The sequence below is a fragment of the Larus michahellis genome, chromosome 9 (assembly GCF_964199755.1).
Source record: "Larus michahellis chromosome 9, bLarMic1.1, whole genome shotgun sequence".
Lineage (NCBI taxonomy): Eukaryota > Metazoa > Chordata > Aves > Charadriiformes > Laridae > Larus > Larus michahellis.
In genome coordinates, this window is record NC_133904.1 from 21,825,946 (window position 1) to 21,843,807 (window position 17,862).

General features: G+C 44.5%; 2 protein-coding genes across 2 annotated transcripts; one reads left to right on the forward strand and one right to left on the reverse strand.

Annotated features, from left to right (window-relative positions):
* The first annotated feature begins 4,366 nt into the window (after positions 1–4,366).
* Positions 4,367–5,317, forward strand: LOC141748471 (olfactory receptor 12D2-like). The gene has a single exon (XM_074600592.1). It carries the CDS (start codon positions 4,367–4,369, stop codon positions 5,315–5,317), a length of 951 nt encoding a protein of 316 aa, XP_074456693.1.
* Positions 5,318–10,782: 5,465 nt separating this feature from the next.
* Positions 10,783–11,736, reverse strand: LOC141748651 (olfactory receptor 11L1-like). The gene has a single exon (XM_074601060.1). The coding sequence runs from the start codon at positions 11,734–11,736 to the stop codon at positions 10,783–10,785; it is 954 nt and encodes a 317-aa protein (XP_074457161.1).
* Between the last annotated feature and the right edge of the window lie 6,126 nt (positions 11,737–17,862).

The following is a 17,862-nucleotide window of genomic DNA, read 5'->3' on the forward strand; positions in this document are numbered from 1 at the left end:
TGTCAGCAACCAGGAGACTGCAAAACAAACGAACAAAACTTGTAAATTTGTGAAAACAAAAGATAAAATTGGAAGAAGGCAGGGAAGTGTGCCACAGCCGTATGCCAGGCGAGGAATTTCCGGTAGGGTGAGGAGTATAGATGTACCGCTGCACAAGTCACTGGTTAGAAGTCTCTGGGACAACCGTGTGTTGTGTCGGGTCACGTGTGCTCGAGAAAGGTAATTCAGTGTAGGTCCTCCAGAGGAGGAGTGCTGGTTAAATAGTGACCTCAGTCTAGCAAATCTCTGCTCTCGGTCTCTTGTCTACTGGTCTGATGGGAAGGTCATTTTATAATGTTCAGTTTCATCTCCCTGTCACCGGCGGAGTGATTAACTTCAGGCGTAAGAGAGTAGTGAAATATTTATTAACATAAAACAGTAATTTAACAAAGTTAGTCGTGAACGCGACAGTGTTTTACGAGATTGGATGGAGGGGCATGCTCAGTTATTTACTGTCCAGAGGCCAGGGTCAGACAGAGCTGTCAGGGAGACCCTCCCGTTGGATCCCGAGGCTCAGAAAGGACCCCCAGCTTTCTGAACTCCTTCTCCAAGAGGAGTCTGGGAGCGCTGGATCCAGTCCTAGTCCCAGACCTGGCCGATGGTTTATGTCTAAAGGATTATATCTGCGCTATCAATCCTTCATATCACTTAGCTAAGATTGCAAAGTTTAGCGTGCTATAAGCCGCTTACTGAGAAGCTGTGGCGGAAAGGGATCTCTCAGCCTGGAGGAGCAACCTTGAGCGGGCGTCCCAACTCAAGGAGACATCCTGGCGTGCAGCCCGCTGCCGCGCAGGAGAGCTCAAAGGGCTCTTGGGCTGTCCGCTATTTACAGAGTAAGAGAATTGACCTATAGTCATATACGCATGGGAACAAGAACTCTCGGTCCCCACTCCAGGCAGTGTTTTGTCTGTGTTGCCAGCCATCCCCCATAGGTCAGGTCCAACTCATCACAGCTCCCACTGATGGCCATGGCTTGGGCAGGAGCTGGTGGAGGGGAAGGGGGAAAAGGGGAGAGCACGCCACCACAGTCCCCTAATATGACAAATGTTAGCATTTGTCATGCTCCATATATACTCGATACAGTTGTTTACACAATTTTTACTTGTTGTTCCTAGATAAAGCAAAACGGGCAAATGGAATCACTTGCAGATTGAAAAACAACGCATGCATAACACGGCAAGGAGAACCTCGGAGGCATCACCTTCTCTGTAAATGACAACTATGCAGCCATTTCTGCTGCTGAAGGTCTGTCAATAATATCTTAACTCAGCCCAAGTGGTTTTTGCCTCCTCTTCTTCGTTGCAGTTGTGCACCAGGCTGCCCTTGCTGACACCCATGATTTACACCTTTTATTTATTTATTTATTGATAGGGCGAGGGGGAACGGTTTTAAACTGCAAGAGGGGGGATTTAGATGAGATGTGAGGAAAAAATCCTTTGCTGTGAGGGTGGTGAGCCCCTGGCCCAGGTTGCCCAGAGAAGCTGTGGCTGCCCCATCCCTGGAGGTATTCAAGGGCAGGTTGGACGGGGCTTGGAGCAACGTGGTGTGGTGGGAGGTGTCCCTGCCCAGGGCAGCGGGTGGCACTGGGTAGGCTTCAAGGTCCCTTCCAACCCAAACCATTCTACCAACAAAAATAAACCACCAGAAATCCTGAGATATCAGAATGGATGGAACACATTCTTGGTTTCACAAATCCAATATTTGAAAGAGATTGAGAAAATCTTGCCCAAACACTGCTCCAGTTCAGATTAGGTTGCACGGCTTGGTCCTCTATTGCCAGTAGAAATCCCAGCCCTAAATGCCGCGCACTGTGGTGGAGATGTTTGTGTTTGATTTTTGTGCGTGTTTCTTTGGGATTAGGTGGGTGTTTTTGTTTTAGTTTAAATGTTTATTTGGTTTTAGCCAGTCTCTGAGGGCTGCTTCATTTTTTTTTTTTTGCCTTCTGTTTTGCAGGTGGCCCATCTCTGCAGTGTGTTGAGGGAACACTTTGTTCATCACTCTGCGGCTCACCATTGGATCACAAACCTCATCCCAGGAGACTGATCAAAGCCACAGGAAATTTACTTCCCGCCTGAGGCCGTTGATCTTCTGCACGTGCTGGACATGATACAAAGACTTCTTCCCCCTCTAACTCGGTCATCAGAGATTTCTGGTCCAATCAGCAAAGCTTCCTCCTCCCATCCTACCTGAATAACTACAAGCCGCTGCGAACTTGAGGTTGTCATTGTCATCGCTGCTGCAGTATTAATCTCTCAGCCAAAAGAATGCCAAGCGGATATGAAAGAGGAAAGGAGAACAGAAATCCTCAGTCTTTTACCTCCACAAAATAGACTGGTTTTGTCCTCAGCTTTGCTTTCTGGCTCGCTGTCAGGGGGCCCTACCCCAATGGGAAAAATGGGGGTTGGTAGTGAGGTTTGTGCAGAATTATCTTTTTTTTTTATTACATTGTAATTTATATAGTTGGAAAACCAGGCAAGCTTCTGCATGCAAAGTGTTTTCTTCGCATTTGTCTTTAAGCAAGAGTCCTAAAATCAATTAAAAAAAGAAGACTGGGGGACTGTTTTCCTTTGACTGGATGTGTTAATCAGCTAATTGGAGAAAAAAGCAGTCAGCTTCTGTGAAACACAAGGGAAGTGCTGGAAAGAGAAGAAAAAAATTTCAGCAGGAATAGGGGAAAGGGAATCGATCACCTGTGGGTGACTGTGATCAACAGGCAGAATCGGAGGAGGCTGCGGGACACACCGTAAGGCAGTGATGTCTTTCTGCAGGCGGTTTCCAATGAGGAGGGCTTTGGTGCCTAAAGGTGGCAAATAATGTGTAGGAAACTGAAGCATTTCGTTATTTCACAGAAAATTGCATCTATACCTCTTCAAATGCAGGTGACTGACTAAAATTTTGATAAGTCTATAACATTCCCAAATCTAATGTGTCCCACAGAGCCTGCTCAAAGATCAGACTAACACCGTTGTCAGAGAAACACAATCTTATTTTAGAGTGGACGCATATGTACATAAATGACCTTTGGGCTGCATACTCATGTTCTTTTAGTCTGAAATCAGTCTAGAAGTTTTCTGTTTGTTTACTGTTTTCATGCTGAAAGAATAAGCTAAAGAAGTCGGAGGAAGAGAGTGGCTGGGCTTGAGATATCTCATAATGACTTTTCAATGACAGTATGTAGTGCAATGGAATGGGCAAGAAAGACCATGAAATGTATCTATATGTGTTTTGACCTCGTGACTAGAAATAGTTTGGAAGTAATTATTTGTTCATTAGTTGTCTTCATCAATATTAATCATCACTGCATTGAATGTACGGAGAAAATTACTTGCCTTGTAGACTTCGCAGCCTATACTGTACGTAAGACATACCTGTGCCTACTTGCCCCCATGAAATAACCTCAGGACTCTGTTCTTTGTTGCATGTGGTTGGGACTTACCCATAGCCATAAACAAACTTACCTGAAACCGAACAAATTGAAAGTATGTGCGTACTCGTTTGCATTTTGGAAGCCTGTCGATACTGATGGAACTGACCGTACTGTCTCAGCAGGGCAGTTCGATTGACTTCCAGTGGGATGAGCCCTTTTGGAGCATCTTCTGGTGGCTGTGGATAAAAAAATGCGAACTGGGCTCCTGCAAATTCAGTTGTGCTCCCTCACAGTTTTGTAGGAGGTGAGATGCTGGCTTTTGCTGCTGCTGCTCAACAAAAAGACATTCTTTAGGCCAAGTTTACAGTCCAATAACAAAACCAGTTTGTGATCCCATGCTAAGGCATCCTCTTCCTTTATTCTCACCAACATTCAGAAGAAATGCTGATGGTTGTGTGGTACCTCGGAGCACCTTCTGCTGGCCGTGGATATAATAAGGGAAATTGTGCATTTTTTTTAAGGTCAAAAAACTGCCTGGAAGAGATGGTAACCATTAGAAATGTGAAAGTTGAAATTGGCTTAATGAAATGTAGGCACAATAGTAGAAAGAAAGCATCAAGAGTGGTTCACATTATGAGTTAGAAGCTTTATTGATGAAATCAAAGGTTGTAGCAGGGAGTTACAGCAGAAGAGAACTGAAATATGAATGTGACTGAAGGTGAAGAGAAGCAGCAGTGTTTTACATCTCACATATTCTGCTGTTATGCATAGATGGAAGGTTTTATTTTAATAATTTCTGCTCTGTGATATTTTACTCTTTTCCTTTTTCTAAAGTAGGAGAAGACCACATTCAAGTTCTTTGTGTTAAAATAGCACATAAAGAAATGAGTTTTGTAATGCTGTTACTCCTCACAACTGTAGAACCTTGACGTTTTGCCTTTGCTTCTTGTTGTTCCAGCAATGCTGAATCAGACAGAGGTGAGTGAGTTCATCCTTTTGGGCCTCACTGATGTCCAGGGGCTGCAGCACTTCTTCTTCATCTCCTTTCTGCTGCTCTACTTGACCAGTCTTCTGGGGAATGGTGCCATTGTGACCATGGTCATATTTGAGCCCCGACTCCACACACCCATGTACTTCTTCCTTGGCAACCTGTCCTGCCTGGATATTTTCTACTCTACGGTCACTGTTCCCAAGATGCTGACTGGCTTTCTCTTTGGCCATCAGCCCATCTCTTTCGGCGGGTGCTTGGCCCAGCTCCACTTCTTCCACTTCCTGGGCAGTACTGAGGCTGTGCTCCTGGCCACCATGGCCTACGACCGCTACGTGGCCATTTGCAATCCTTTGCGCTACGCCCTTGTCATGAGCCCACAGACTTGTCTGCTGCTGGCGGTGGCCAGCTGGTCCACTGGTTTTGTACATGCCACGATGCACTCAGTCGTGACCTCCCAACTGAGTTTCTGTGGCCACAAGGACATTCGTCACTTCTTCTGTGACATCAAGCCACTGTTGGCTTTGGCTTGCAGTACTACCAGCCTCAACATGACTCTCCTCAATGTTGTCACCACATCTATTGTTCTAGGCCCCTTCACTCTCATAGTCCTCTCCTACCTCTACATCATCTCCTTTGTCTTCCAGAAAGTCCGGTGCCAGGAAGGAAGATGGAAGCCCTTCTCCACCTGTGCCTCCCACCTCACCATTGTGGCCCTGTTTTACATACCAGTGCTCTGCAATTATACGCCACCCTCCTCAGGAAGCTTCCCTAAAAGGGATGTGCAAGTGTCTCTCATGTACAGCGCTGTCACCCCAGCTCTGAACCCCTTGATCTACACTCTTAGGAACCAGGAGGTGAGATCTGCCCTGAGAAAAATGTTAGGGAGAAAACGTTTTTCCTGGAGGAAAGTGACTAAATGAAGGACAAGGCTCAGAATGCGGTTACTCCCCCTCTCATATTTATAAGGGAAGAGGTCAAAAGGATGCTGTATTGCAAAAGGCTGAAAAACTTTTTATTATCACATGTAGTTCAACACCTTAGGAATTAATGGCATAGATCTAAATCAGGGGAGATATGGGAGGACTTGATGCTTCTTCCATTGTTTTTAGATGCCTTACTATACCCCATCTGATCTGTGGCTTCCAATCCAGAAGGATGTGTGTCTCTTGCAGGAACTGAGACATACCTGACAGACTCGTGCAGATGTCCCTACATCCCCAAGTCCTTCTCCTCAGGGCTGCTCTCAATTCATTCTCTGCCCAGCTTCTCTTTGTGCTTGGCATTGCCCTGGCCCAAGTGCAGGACCTTGCACTTGGCCTTGTTGAACTTCATGAGGTTTGCAGGGCCCACCTCTCAAGGTCCCTCTGGATGGCATCCCTTCCCTTCACTTTGTCAACCATGCTACACAGCTCGGTGTCATTGGCAAACTTGCTGAGAGTGAATTCGATCCCACTGTCCATGTCACCAACAAAGATGCTGAACAGCACTGGTCCCAGTACCAGCCCCTGAGGAATGCCACTCATCACTGGTCACCAATTGGACATTGAGCCATTGGCTGCCACCCTTTGATTGTGATCATCCAGCCAGTTCCTTATCCGCTGAGTAGTCCATCCGTCAAATCCATGTCTCTCCAATTTAGAGACAAGGGACGGTGTCAAATGCTTTGCATAAGTCCAGGTAGATGATGTCAGTTACTCAGTTTAATTCCTGGACAAGTACTATTGCTAGTCCCCTCCTTTGATCTTCTCTCATCTTATGGTGCTTGCACCTACGTACTGGCTTGTGGGTCTTCTGATCATATGCCTGTGTCTGTGTCTAGCAATGCAGCCATGGCTGGTTGTGTTGGTGTGGGGAATACACTGACCCTTAGCTGTACTTTGGTTCAGACCAACTAAGGAGCAAGGGGCGTCTTGCCCTGTGGTGAACCTGCAAGCTGGAGTGCTCCTGGCTCACTTGCAAGGGAGTGAAGGTACTTGGGAAAAATATTTTGAAAGGGGGTTTTTGAAGCCCGAAAAATGCAAGACAACCAAAGTACAGAACAAGATAGTAAAGCTAAAATGAAGACATCTGTAAAGATTACCGTCAGGGTGGGCCGAGTGTAAGCTCTCCCTTAATTGCAGCTGGCTTGCCTGCCAGGTGACTCTCCCCTTGAGCAGGGACGCCTGTCAAGGTTTGAGATCCCTTACCTGAGACTAAGAGATCCCTTTCTCGCAACAGATCCTTGGTGAGTGATTGATGGCATGCTGAATTAATATGTATGAAACATTGCTAATCCATAGAGCTACTTCATTATTATAAACTTTTTATAGGTAATTCCATTAGACATAAATCATTCTCCAAGCCTGAGACTAAGACTGGGCCTAACCATACCTAGGCTCCATAAGGAGTTTAGAGAGCAAGGGGGTCCACTCTGAACCTCATGGCTCAACGAGAGGGTCTTCCTTACCCTTTGCATCTCCAGTCTCTGAATCATTCTAACTCGATTCTAACTCAATTTTCCTTTGTATGTTTCTTCCATGCAGTAATTAATAACATTGCCATCAACCTTATTGAACCTTGGTAAAGCACTGTTAAACTTTGTTATACTCCGTTAAACTCCATCAAATTATTATTTTACCGGAATAAACCATATTGCTGCATTTCTCTGAGTGAGGTGCATTCCACTCATCCATAACAGTTGGTGTATCTTATAGTCACAGAATCATAGAATCTTCATGGTTGGAAAGGACCTGGAAGAGTTTGAAAACACACCTTCAAAATGCTCTAAAATAGTATTGGTTTTTTGAATAATTATATGGATGTCACGATTTTTGGTACCTAAGTGTATTTTTCACCCTAACTGAATGTGCAGGAAATTTGACAAGAACAGCACCAGAGGGAACTGGGAACTGTCACTGGGTCTGCAATGCAGTGTTGTTTCTGAAGGTGGTGAGAGGGTCGATTTTATCACTGACAGCTTCACCCTTCACGACTCCTGAGAGAAACAGTCAAAGACACACCGTCCACAAGCTGCTTGACCACAAAGATAACGATGTTCGGTTCCTTTAACAGCACCAACCCCTATCGGAAAATGATGTTTATTAAGTTCAGTTGTAGCGTATTAATTTAACATCATTAGGCTTGAATAAGAAACAAGAATTCCCTGTTGCATCATACGCTCATTAAAAACTTGAAGTCTAGCAAAACTCTTCCTCAAAGACTATTTCTCCTATTAGCCACCTGATGACTGTACAGAAAAGCTTGTTATAGTTTGCTGAGTCAATCGTGCCCTTGGGTAAAAGCCGCACAGTGTGAAGCGTGGTCACAGGAGTAAAGTTTCCCGAAGTTTTAATGGGGCCTGCTGAGGCTATTAGAGATGGGGCTGCTGCAGGAAGTCTAAGTGGCCCTCCTGGGGGGCTCATCAGAGCAGAAAGTCAGAGCATGGTTATAGGAAAATAAAGGAAGGATATAGGAAAATAAAGCGGCAATTCCCTGAAATACTGTCCCCTCCAATCCCCCCCCCCACCTCTGCAGTACTCATCCAGCTCACCCATTGCCCCTCACTGAACTGCCGTCACTCTTCCACAAGTGTCCCCAGTGGGACGTTCAATGGCAATGACTCTGTCAAAGGGTCACTGTAAAGGTTTTATGCGCCTGAGATCAAGGTAGGAGTTCTTCTCTACTGAAGAGAGTTGTTTTAACAGTAAAACGCATGCACAATCATGATGTGGGTGTTCCACTGTTGCTGTCTAAAAGTAGAGAGAAATGTCTGTTCACAGCGTCTTTGGGTCTGGTTTCACAAACCTTAGGGACGCACACATCAAAGCACAACCTCTGAGACAGAACCAAGCGAAACCCGGTCTGTTTCACCAAAAAAAAATGAAGACGTGGCTTGAAATGCATAAACGGAAAGGAGGAAGGTGTATTTCAAGTTAGACTAAATAATTAGCTCATCTTCTACAGGTGCTAAAGATGTCTTAACACAGGTAACTCAGAACAGTCAGTTCAGAGAAAAGGTGTGTCCTGGTTTGAGGTAAAACAGCACCAACTTTCTGTTCAGTAATTTTACTCCTTACCTAGGCCACCTCTAACTCTCCGAAATTAATGGCATGGTGTGCAAGAAAAGGGTTCCTTCTCAGAGTGAGACCAATGTTTACAGCAATGTAACATAAATGTAAACCAATGTTTAGAGTTTGTGCCAAGGAACGGTACCAGAGAGGCTCTTACTTATACTCAAGTAGGAGTATCAATTTAGTTGTTTGAGAGTTAAGTGCTACGATAAACATTTTGGTTAAAGACTCTCTGATTTTTCTGCCTATTTAGACTTTGATTCCTGTTGTGAGGGGAAAGCATTTCAGAAAAGAGGGAAAGAAATATGTCATGTTTATAGGATATTAGGTTCTCTCCTGTCCAAAACCCCAAATCCTATCTTTCCAGGTTAAAACTTCATTAGAAAAATAATAAAGCTCTGGCATCTATAATTATTCCCAAACCACATATGCACGAAAGGGGAGATAAGCAGAAGGAATGAGACCCTGTGGTGATCTACAGCATATATGAAGGTACATGAAATAAATTTTAGCAAACACAGTGAGGATGCTGTTAGAGAAGATGATTTCAGATATCTACTTAAGGATAAGATGAACCACACCCAAGAAGTGACAATGTCTTTGTATTATATGTTATGTTATGTTATATATACTGTATATTATATAGTATATATTATATAGGTAGTCTTCATATCTAGGCACATCTAAGCTATAGAACGCTACAGTTAGCTGCAATGCGAATAAGAAGCCATCTGCACCAGCTTGCTTGGGAATTGAATTTCTCCGTTGCAGCCCATAAATGCAATAAAAGTAAACTTACAGAGCATCTGACCAAACTTCACAAGCTCGCACACCTACGTGCAATCTCTTTCTGCATATAGAATGCCCCTTTCCTAGCACAAACCTGGCAAGCCAAGAACTCTCAATATTTAGTTAATTTAAATTCATATTTCTTATATTAATTTTGCCATACCTAAGGAGAGCACAGGTCAGCTTTCTAAGTTTATGACTCATACCTAGGATCTTTCTACAGCCCTTGGAAAGAAATAAGCACCTCCAGAGAGTGACTAGCCCATCCTGACTGGGTCATATAGCTGGGAATGAGATAAATCAGCATGGAAGAAGTATTTGTGGCTTTCCCCTGACTTCTGAGGAACCCCACGTCCCCAGCATCAGCACATGCTTTTCTTTCTCTGGTGTCTAAACTTAGCAGAAAAGGTGGCCACCCCTGCCACCTATAGTGCTCAGCTTCCTCTTGATCCTTAAACAACTGGTGATGGGACAGTGGCGCTACCAGTGGGGTTAGAATGAGGAGCTCCCTGTCTCTGTCCACAGCGGAGCCAAAACATCCACCGCAGACAGCACTACAAACTTTTAGCTCTCAAATTTAGGTGAGGTTTATCCCATGTTGTAGTGTCACAGTGAGCAAAGACTAAACATGTAAGTGATGCCTCAAAGTCTTGTTCATACCTTCAGTCTCCAGGTGAGAGGAACGTTCCCTGCTTGGAAAAGCCCTTTTCTTTCCATGAGCTTCAAAGGTAGGCCTAGCTACTGTCATGAAAACAGACACTGACCTTTAATTTTCAGATTCCTCTCTATAAAGTCGCTATAGCGGTACGGATGTCTTTATCGTCTTTGTCCCAAGGGAAGCATTGCCAGCATCCACACTGCTCAAGGTGGCTCCTAAGGAAGCAACACCCAAGCTCTGGGCTTGTAGCGCAGCCTGGCTCTCACCTACACCGCCTCAAGCTCCCTCTGACATGGGCAGCCTGAGGACAAGCATCCCATCACACAGGCGAAGCACCGGGCCATCCGTGATGTCTTCACAAGGTAGGCAGAAATGACCTGTGGCCTAGGAGAGACCTACGTGCTCTCAGCACAGAAGTAGGCACAGCCCAGGGAAGCATCCCCACGGCACCTACAGGACACCCCGTCTCTACATGTGGGCAGCTGAATCCTGCCACGCCACGTGGCACTTGGCCAGGGTCCTCTTCTCTGCCCCATGTAGCTATGCCCCATGTTTCTATAGCCATAAGACACATTTTTTCTTCTTAGGGCTTTTGATTTCTAAGTGACTGAAAAAATATGAAAACATGGCAAAGTTGTTTCGAGTTTAATCAAGGTTACTTTGGGGTGTGCTTACATTTTGGTTTTACAAGGCTTTTTTGAGGCAGTCCAACAAAAACATGGTTTTTTTTTTCCCCAAACAACCACCTAGCTCCACTTGTGACTAGGCACACTGCTACATCCATGACCATACACTTGCTGTGGAAATCACCTCCAATGCTTTTTATTTTTATAGTCTGTCCAAAAAAAAAAAAAAAAAAAAAGGCTCACAAGGCATAGATCTTGATATGTCATTTATATAAACCCATAAACGCTTGGGCTTCTTTCCTCAGGGCTCCTCTTATTTCTTTGTTTCGTAAGGTATAGATAAGTGGATTCACCATGGGCGTCACTACAGTGTAGAAGACAGAGAACAACTTGTTAAAAGCTGTGAGGTTGTAAGTTTTCGGTAACATATAGACAAGGATGAGAGTTGTATAGAAAATAGTGACCATAATGAGGTGAGAGGAGCATGTGGAAAATGCCTTTTTCCTCCCTGTTTCTGAAGGGATTCTCAGCATGCTGCTGATGATTAAAATATAGGATGCTACAGTGAAAAGAAAGGGCAGTACAGTACATGTAGCAGACATCAAAGATGCTACAGCTTCTACCAGAAATGTGTCACTGCAGGAGCATTTTATCACAGGGGCAAAATCACAGAAGAAATGGTCAATCTCCCTGCGGTCACAGTACGCCATTTGTGACATCAGCAGCGTGATAACAGAGCTGATCGTGAAACCGCTTGCCCAGGCCCCCGCAGCCAGCGCTGTGCAACGCTCACGATTCATTAGGGTGACGTAACGTAAAGGCTTGCATACTGCTAAGTATCGATCGTAAGACATCGCTGCCAGGAGATAGCACTCTACCCCAACTAGAAACGCAAATACGAAAAACTGCATCATGCAGCTGCTGTAGGAAATACTTCTGTCACCTGTCAGGAAGCCGGCCAGCAGCTTGGGCAGGATGGTGGAGCTGTAGCACGTGTCCAGGCAGGATAAGTTACTGAGGAAGAAGTACATTGGAGTGTGGAGGTGCTGATTAGCCACCACCAACATGAGGACGAGAATGTTCCCCGTCATCGTCACTGTGTAGATCACCAGGAAGAGCAGGAAGAGAGGAACCTGAAGGTCAGGGAAATCGCCAAATCCCAGCAGGATGAATTCTGTAATGTAGGTTTGGTTTTGCCTTTCTGTAGCTGACATCATGCTGAATCTCGGGGAAAGAAAATAGTAAGATGTAATATAAAAATTTAAAAACTATTTTCCATGCATGGCCGTAAAGATACACCATTCCAATTAATTCTTGGATCCAATCTCTATGTCCTGATAACTTATTTAAAATTCCAACTCTTAAAGCATTTTGGTAATATTTTCTATGAAAAACAAAATTGTCTTATCTCAGTTTCAACCACTCTTGGTACACCTCAGGGACAAGAGGGTTTTCTTCTTTTCGAAGAGGCATGGATGATTACATGCCGGTTTTTGGCTCCATGTCCTGGATTGTTTTCCTTCCTTGTAGAGGCATACCCTGCTTCTTAATTTTTGTGCTCTGGATATACCTTTCCATATTTAGGCTCCTTTGTAGATGACCCAGCTACACCAACATGGGGAGAGGTGTTCAAAACTGCCTGCACCTGAACTACGGCATTAGCTTGTGGTCACATCAGGTTGGTTTCTGCAACCAGACAATCTTCACACAAGGTGTCTTACATTCTGCATCTTGGTTGATCCAGTTGATTTACCAGGTACGGAAATTTTAGGCGTGGGGAGGACTGTCTATGCAGTTTGTTCGGTTTGTTCAACGTCTCATCGCTTAAAAAATATTGGGACATTCAGATACAGCTGTGACTGGCGTAATGAAATCATGTCAGTAACTGATGAACCTTACAGTTCAGCACACAGGCAATTATTTCCACTGATAGAAAAATAGAGAAAGTCAGAAATTAATCTTCTCATCAGTTCCTCTTTCACTTTCTTTCCAGGTCTGTGCACTCTCCTTTGTCAGGCTTACCTCTATGCTAGCCAGTTACGGACTGGGGTCTCTCAGACACCTGCCAACATCACGTTGTGGCATGCAGCATGGAGTCTGCAGGCTGAAAAGAGAATTTTCTTCACCTTTATATGAAAGGCAGGAGCTTGATCTTCCCAAGTGTTTGCTTTATCTTTAAAAATCTCCATACGTACTGGAGCCAAGATGAACTCAGAAGTCCCACGTGATTCATTATAGGCTCTTGAGTATTGTCGTGGTTTAGCCTCAGACGGCAACAAAGAGCCACGTGCCGCTCGCTCGGGCCTTCCCGATACAGGAAGAATCAGAAGAAAAGGCAAGACTCTTGGGTTGAGACAAAGGCAGTTTAACAGAACAGCAAAGGGAACAAGCAAACAACAACAATAACACGGACAGAGGAATATACGAACACGATTACGGGACCGCCGCTCCCCGCCGCTCACCGACCGGACCCGGGATGCCCCAGCCCGCTCCGAGCGGCGACTTCCTGCCCCCTCCCCCGGCAGCTCAGGGTGGGCATGGCTCACATGGCATGGAATACCAGGAAAAATTAACCCTATCCCCGCCGGAACCAGGACAAGTATGAACACAACATCTTCTTTGGTAGTTTCACTAATGGCAATTTTGAATAATTTATCGATTGGGTAGAACCTTCCCAATAACATTCTTGATTAAAGTTTATAGTATGTTAACACTGCACTGAAATTTACTAATAAATTTTGCTTTCTCCATCCCCCACACATATCATTTCCAATTATATTCCATTTTCCAAAGATACCTAATGAACGTACTGTGAGCTGGGTATCTGTTGTACTGAATAAGAGGGGACTGTGTCAGAACCCACTTGAATGGTGTCTTTACAACATGCCTTTGATGCAGGCACTCATGTATGGCATGAGGGCACACGGTAGGTTTCAGAGAACAACCTCTGCTGGACCAAACCGCGAGTAGTGCTCTCGACAGTTGGATTTCTGATCTGAAGCAGCTGATGAGGTGAACTTTGAGTGTCAACTTTGCCTGAGTTCCCTCACAGAATCGAGGACCTGAAGGAAAACTCCAGAAAGAAGAGGAGAAACATGGGAAGAGGTGTGCTGTGAGGATAATGAGAGGGACCAGCACACTGGGATAAAGGACAGAGTAGGCCAAGTCAACGGTGCGAACAGACCGTTAGCATGGATGCCAAGTCAATGTTACAATCAGACTGTTAGAATGGGTGCCTTGGCAGATACCAAACCCTGAAGTGCTTTCTTCTCAGGGAAGGTCCAGCATGGTCTGGGCGAGAACCTAGATCTCTTGAGCTCTTTTTCCACTTGGCTCCGGTGGCAAACACATGGCAACCATCAGGCACAGGATAAAAATGGGGCAGAAATTCAAAAAAGCTGAGGTGTCATATTTTTTCCTATAATTTGGTCTACAACTTTTGCCTGAGAACGGACTGAAATTATTCCAATAATTAAGTTGTTCACATGCAGCATGCATCTTTTAAGCAACGGTCGTGTTTTCTGCACCTAGCGTTGGTGATCGGGGAGTGAGAAAAGACAGTGCCCAGCATGAGCATCCAGTGTCATGTCAGATGCACTAGGGTCAGTGCACTTGGATGACTGACCTGCCGTTCTTGGTGTTGCCTTCCTAAATCAAAGGGAGAAAAACACCTATTTGTTGTTCCTGCTGAGGGTCAATGGACACTTCGTTCCCACTGTGAATAACTGTTTACTTCCCAAATGATGAACACACTGGTTTTATCCATGATAAACAACTTTTTGCAAATAATTAACTGAGTCCTCATGAGTAATTGACATCCAAACTCAACCATCTAATTTTAGAAGTCTCCATTTCTGATGCCTCCTGTGCAAGGAGCTTAATTAAACTGCCTAAACATAGGCATCTAGGACTATTTCAGATGCCCAGAAATATCAGAACTCCAGCTATCGCTCCAACAAGCTCTCCTATAGGTCCTATGCCACACCGTTGCTGTGAGCATGAATATGTGAAATGGCGTTTGGCTTCTTTATTTGGCACCTGAATCCCATTGTAGGTTGATCAGCTGAATAGCTCTCCAGGCCATATTGACCAAATGTCCATAGACTATAAACGAGAGCTTAGACGTCACAATCATGTGTGCAGGCCTACCGGGCAGAAAGGGCAATGTTGTGTGTTTGATTCTGGGGCTGAGTGCAGGGTTCAGCGACTTGAACATAGATCTTATTCTGTCTGGGATATCTGCAGACCGATGGCAGGCGTGACACAATACTTGCTGTAGAGCTGAATCCTTCTTGAGCAAAATGCAGGCAAGAAAAGAAACCCAAATAAATCTAAAATGGCACTAGACACACAGATTTAAGTAAATTAATCCGATTTTCAATGTGCATAATATAGCTTGAGTTTCATGGAAGAGAAAAAGCTCCATGTGAAGCAAAGTTAACTGCAGTTTATTCAGTGTTAAATTTGGCCAGATGAAGTCTTAACCTTCAGGTTCAGGTGAGCAGAAATCTCTTTTTGTGGTTACATGTTCTTCTTTGAGTTTATCTTTGCAAAGTTTTCCACCCATGTCCAACAGGTAAAGTGAGAAGCTCTTATACATCGCTCTGAAATTCCTTTTCTGTACAGCCTAAAAACATTCATTTTTACTACGTGTCTCCCGGGCCTACTTACTGCTCATGCACAGTACGGCTGGCTGACTTGTATTTCAAGTAATCTCATCGCCCAAAAGCAAATTGAAATTTTAATAAATCCATCAGGAAGATGCTATCTGTATTGACAAGATGCTCCTTGGCCTAAATGCTGGTGGGACACCTGGTTAAAACAATATCCACAAGCAATTCAGAGGTGGGGTTATGTGCTCACGATATGAATGCTTCTGAAGAATCATAATTCATAAAATCTTCATTTTATTCCATCTTCCTTAATTCATAAGAGCACCAGACATATGCCTTCCATGTACGCAAATTTAGGTACTCACCTGAGAGATGCAAAATCATTCTCAGGTTTGAAAAAGGAAGACAGAAATCTCCTTAGACAGAAATCCAGACTATTTGTCCTGGTTTGAGGTAAAACAGAATCAATTTTCTGTTCAGTAGTTTTACTTTTTAGCTAAGCCTCTTCTAACTCTCTGAAACTCTCTGAAATTAACAACATATTGTGCAGAAACTGTTCGCTCCCAGAGTGGTAAGACCTGATTGCTTATAGTTGATGCCAAGGAATGGGATACAGAGAGGCTCCTGCTTATGCTTACTGCTGTAACAACCAAGGCCAGCAAACTCCATTATTTGCCCCGTTGGAGGGTCGGAAGTGGAGAAGCACAGAGGGGTCACATCTGCGAGGAGGAGAGGACCGGACTTGTGACCCCAAACTGACCAAGAGGGTGTTCCATCCCATCTGCATCACGCTCAGTAAAAAGCTGAGGGATCCCAGGGTCAGGGCTCTTTCTTCGATGGCCGGTGTCCAAGGAGGACTTTGTCTGTTCATCTGCCTTTGATCCCAATCCATGTGTTCCTCACTCCAGATCTGGAATCCAGTTCCCATCCATTGCTCAACCCAGTCTGGGATTTTCCCAGTGCCTGCCGCTGATGTCATTGTCATCCTGGAAGCTCAATATCGGTTTTGTATATATGTTTCATTATTTTCATTTTATTAATATTTTCATTAAAGTAGTTTAGTTTCCTCTAAATTCATAAGTCTCTGTCTCTTTCTCCCTCCTCTCCTGGAAGAGAGACGTGGGGGAGAGCATCCGTCATTCATCTCAGTGGCCAGTCTGGCCCAAGCCACGATGCTATTTTGCCTAGATATCTGGGTATCTAGAATCAACGAGATACTCAGTGTAGAGTTCTCAGTGGAGAGAGAGAGGCACTTTTGAGAGCTTCCATAGCCTTGTCAGGGGACAATTTTGGTATTAGAAGACTCACATTACCCATTGTCTCTTCACTTTCCACATGGAGTACAAATTAATAGCATGTGAATTAATTATAGGAAGGCATTCTGGCACCAAGACCAGAGGTTTGTCCTCTGGTGTGTCTTGTCCTCCAAACTAAAGCCTCTGGATGACGCTCACAAGCAGGGACCATGGCAGTGATGTAGCTGAGACTATCTGGTTGAACACAAGCATTTTGTTCCCGTCGCAGAACTGACAGAGCGGAAAGTCAACAGGTAGGCGATGTATTTTTGAGACGGATTTATTCCATCTCACGTTAGCAATCAAAATGGATGATGCTCAGTGTTTGCAGTTCAGCCAGGACCAGCTCTGCACCTGCGCAGGCCAGTCACCGTGACAGCTATTTCAGATTGTGTTGACTACACTCCCATCTAGCGGTGTCTGCGTAGCACAACGTCATAGAGTCATAGGATGGTTAGAGTTGGAAGGGACCTTAAAGATCGTCTAGTTCCAGCCCCCGGCCCCATCCGACCTGGCCTTGAACACTTCATACGTCCTTGAACACGCCCCCGTCTACTTTTTTGGGACTTCGTTTTTTTTCACGTGGTCTTTGAATTTCCCCATGTTCTTAAGATTTTTTTTTTCTTTTTGAGGCTCACCAAGCTGATGCAAAGTTGTACTTTGCCAAGAGATATTTATTCATCTGTTTCTGTCTGGCCTCGGAGACCAAGCAGTCTGAAGATTCACTAGCAAATTACCTGGCCTTCTTAAATGCAAGCGAGGAAGCTGAGATTAAATACCAGGACCTGGAACAATCATCTCACTTGTTTGTGATACCACAGCCAGGAATGCAGCCACCCTGCAGAAAGAGAAGTTTGAGCAGCATCTCCAGAGGATGACTGAAATAGCTGGCGCTCGGGCAGCTGCCTGGCATTGAGCCCAGGCCTGAGTCAGTTTTGGACTTCAACACGTCTGTAGAACAGAGCGCGGACTTGATAGCAATGGTGATCATCATAGCAACCTTTCATTCAGTTGTCATCCTATCTGTCAATATAAATCCATCCAGGCCCAAAAGTAATAAAAAAGTAGGCTAAGAAAACACAATTCCAATCAGAGCATACAGGAAAAGAGTAATTAGTTAAGTGCGTCTGAGGTTGACAACAGCAACCTTCCCCAAGGTTTTCGTTTGCTTGATTATCCCCTGGGGTGTTTCACCAGCCTCAGCTCTGAAAGGATTTTTGAGGAGTGGGGTGAAGGCAGGAACACGGGCAGACACTACCTGATAGAATGGAAAAGAAGAGTTGCTATATTCAGTTGGCTAAAAAGAAAAAAGGAAAAGGTGGAAATAATTGGGGGCAAGGGTCTTTGCCAAACAAGGAGCTCTATTTATTTTCTTTTTCCATGAGAAAAAATCAAGCTCTTAAAGAAATTAAAGATGGATGCAAAACTTTGAGAA

What these genes read in the sequence shown, in the direction of transcription:
- LOC141748471 (XM_074600592.1), top strand. Translation starts at nt 4,367, where the DNA reads ATGCTGAATCAGACAGAGGTGAGTGAGTTCATCCTTTTGGGCCTCACT.
- LOC141748651 (XM_074601060.1), bottom strand. Translation starts at nt 11,736, where the DNA reads ATGATGTCAGCTACAGAAAGGCAAAACCAAACCTACATTACAGAATTC.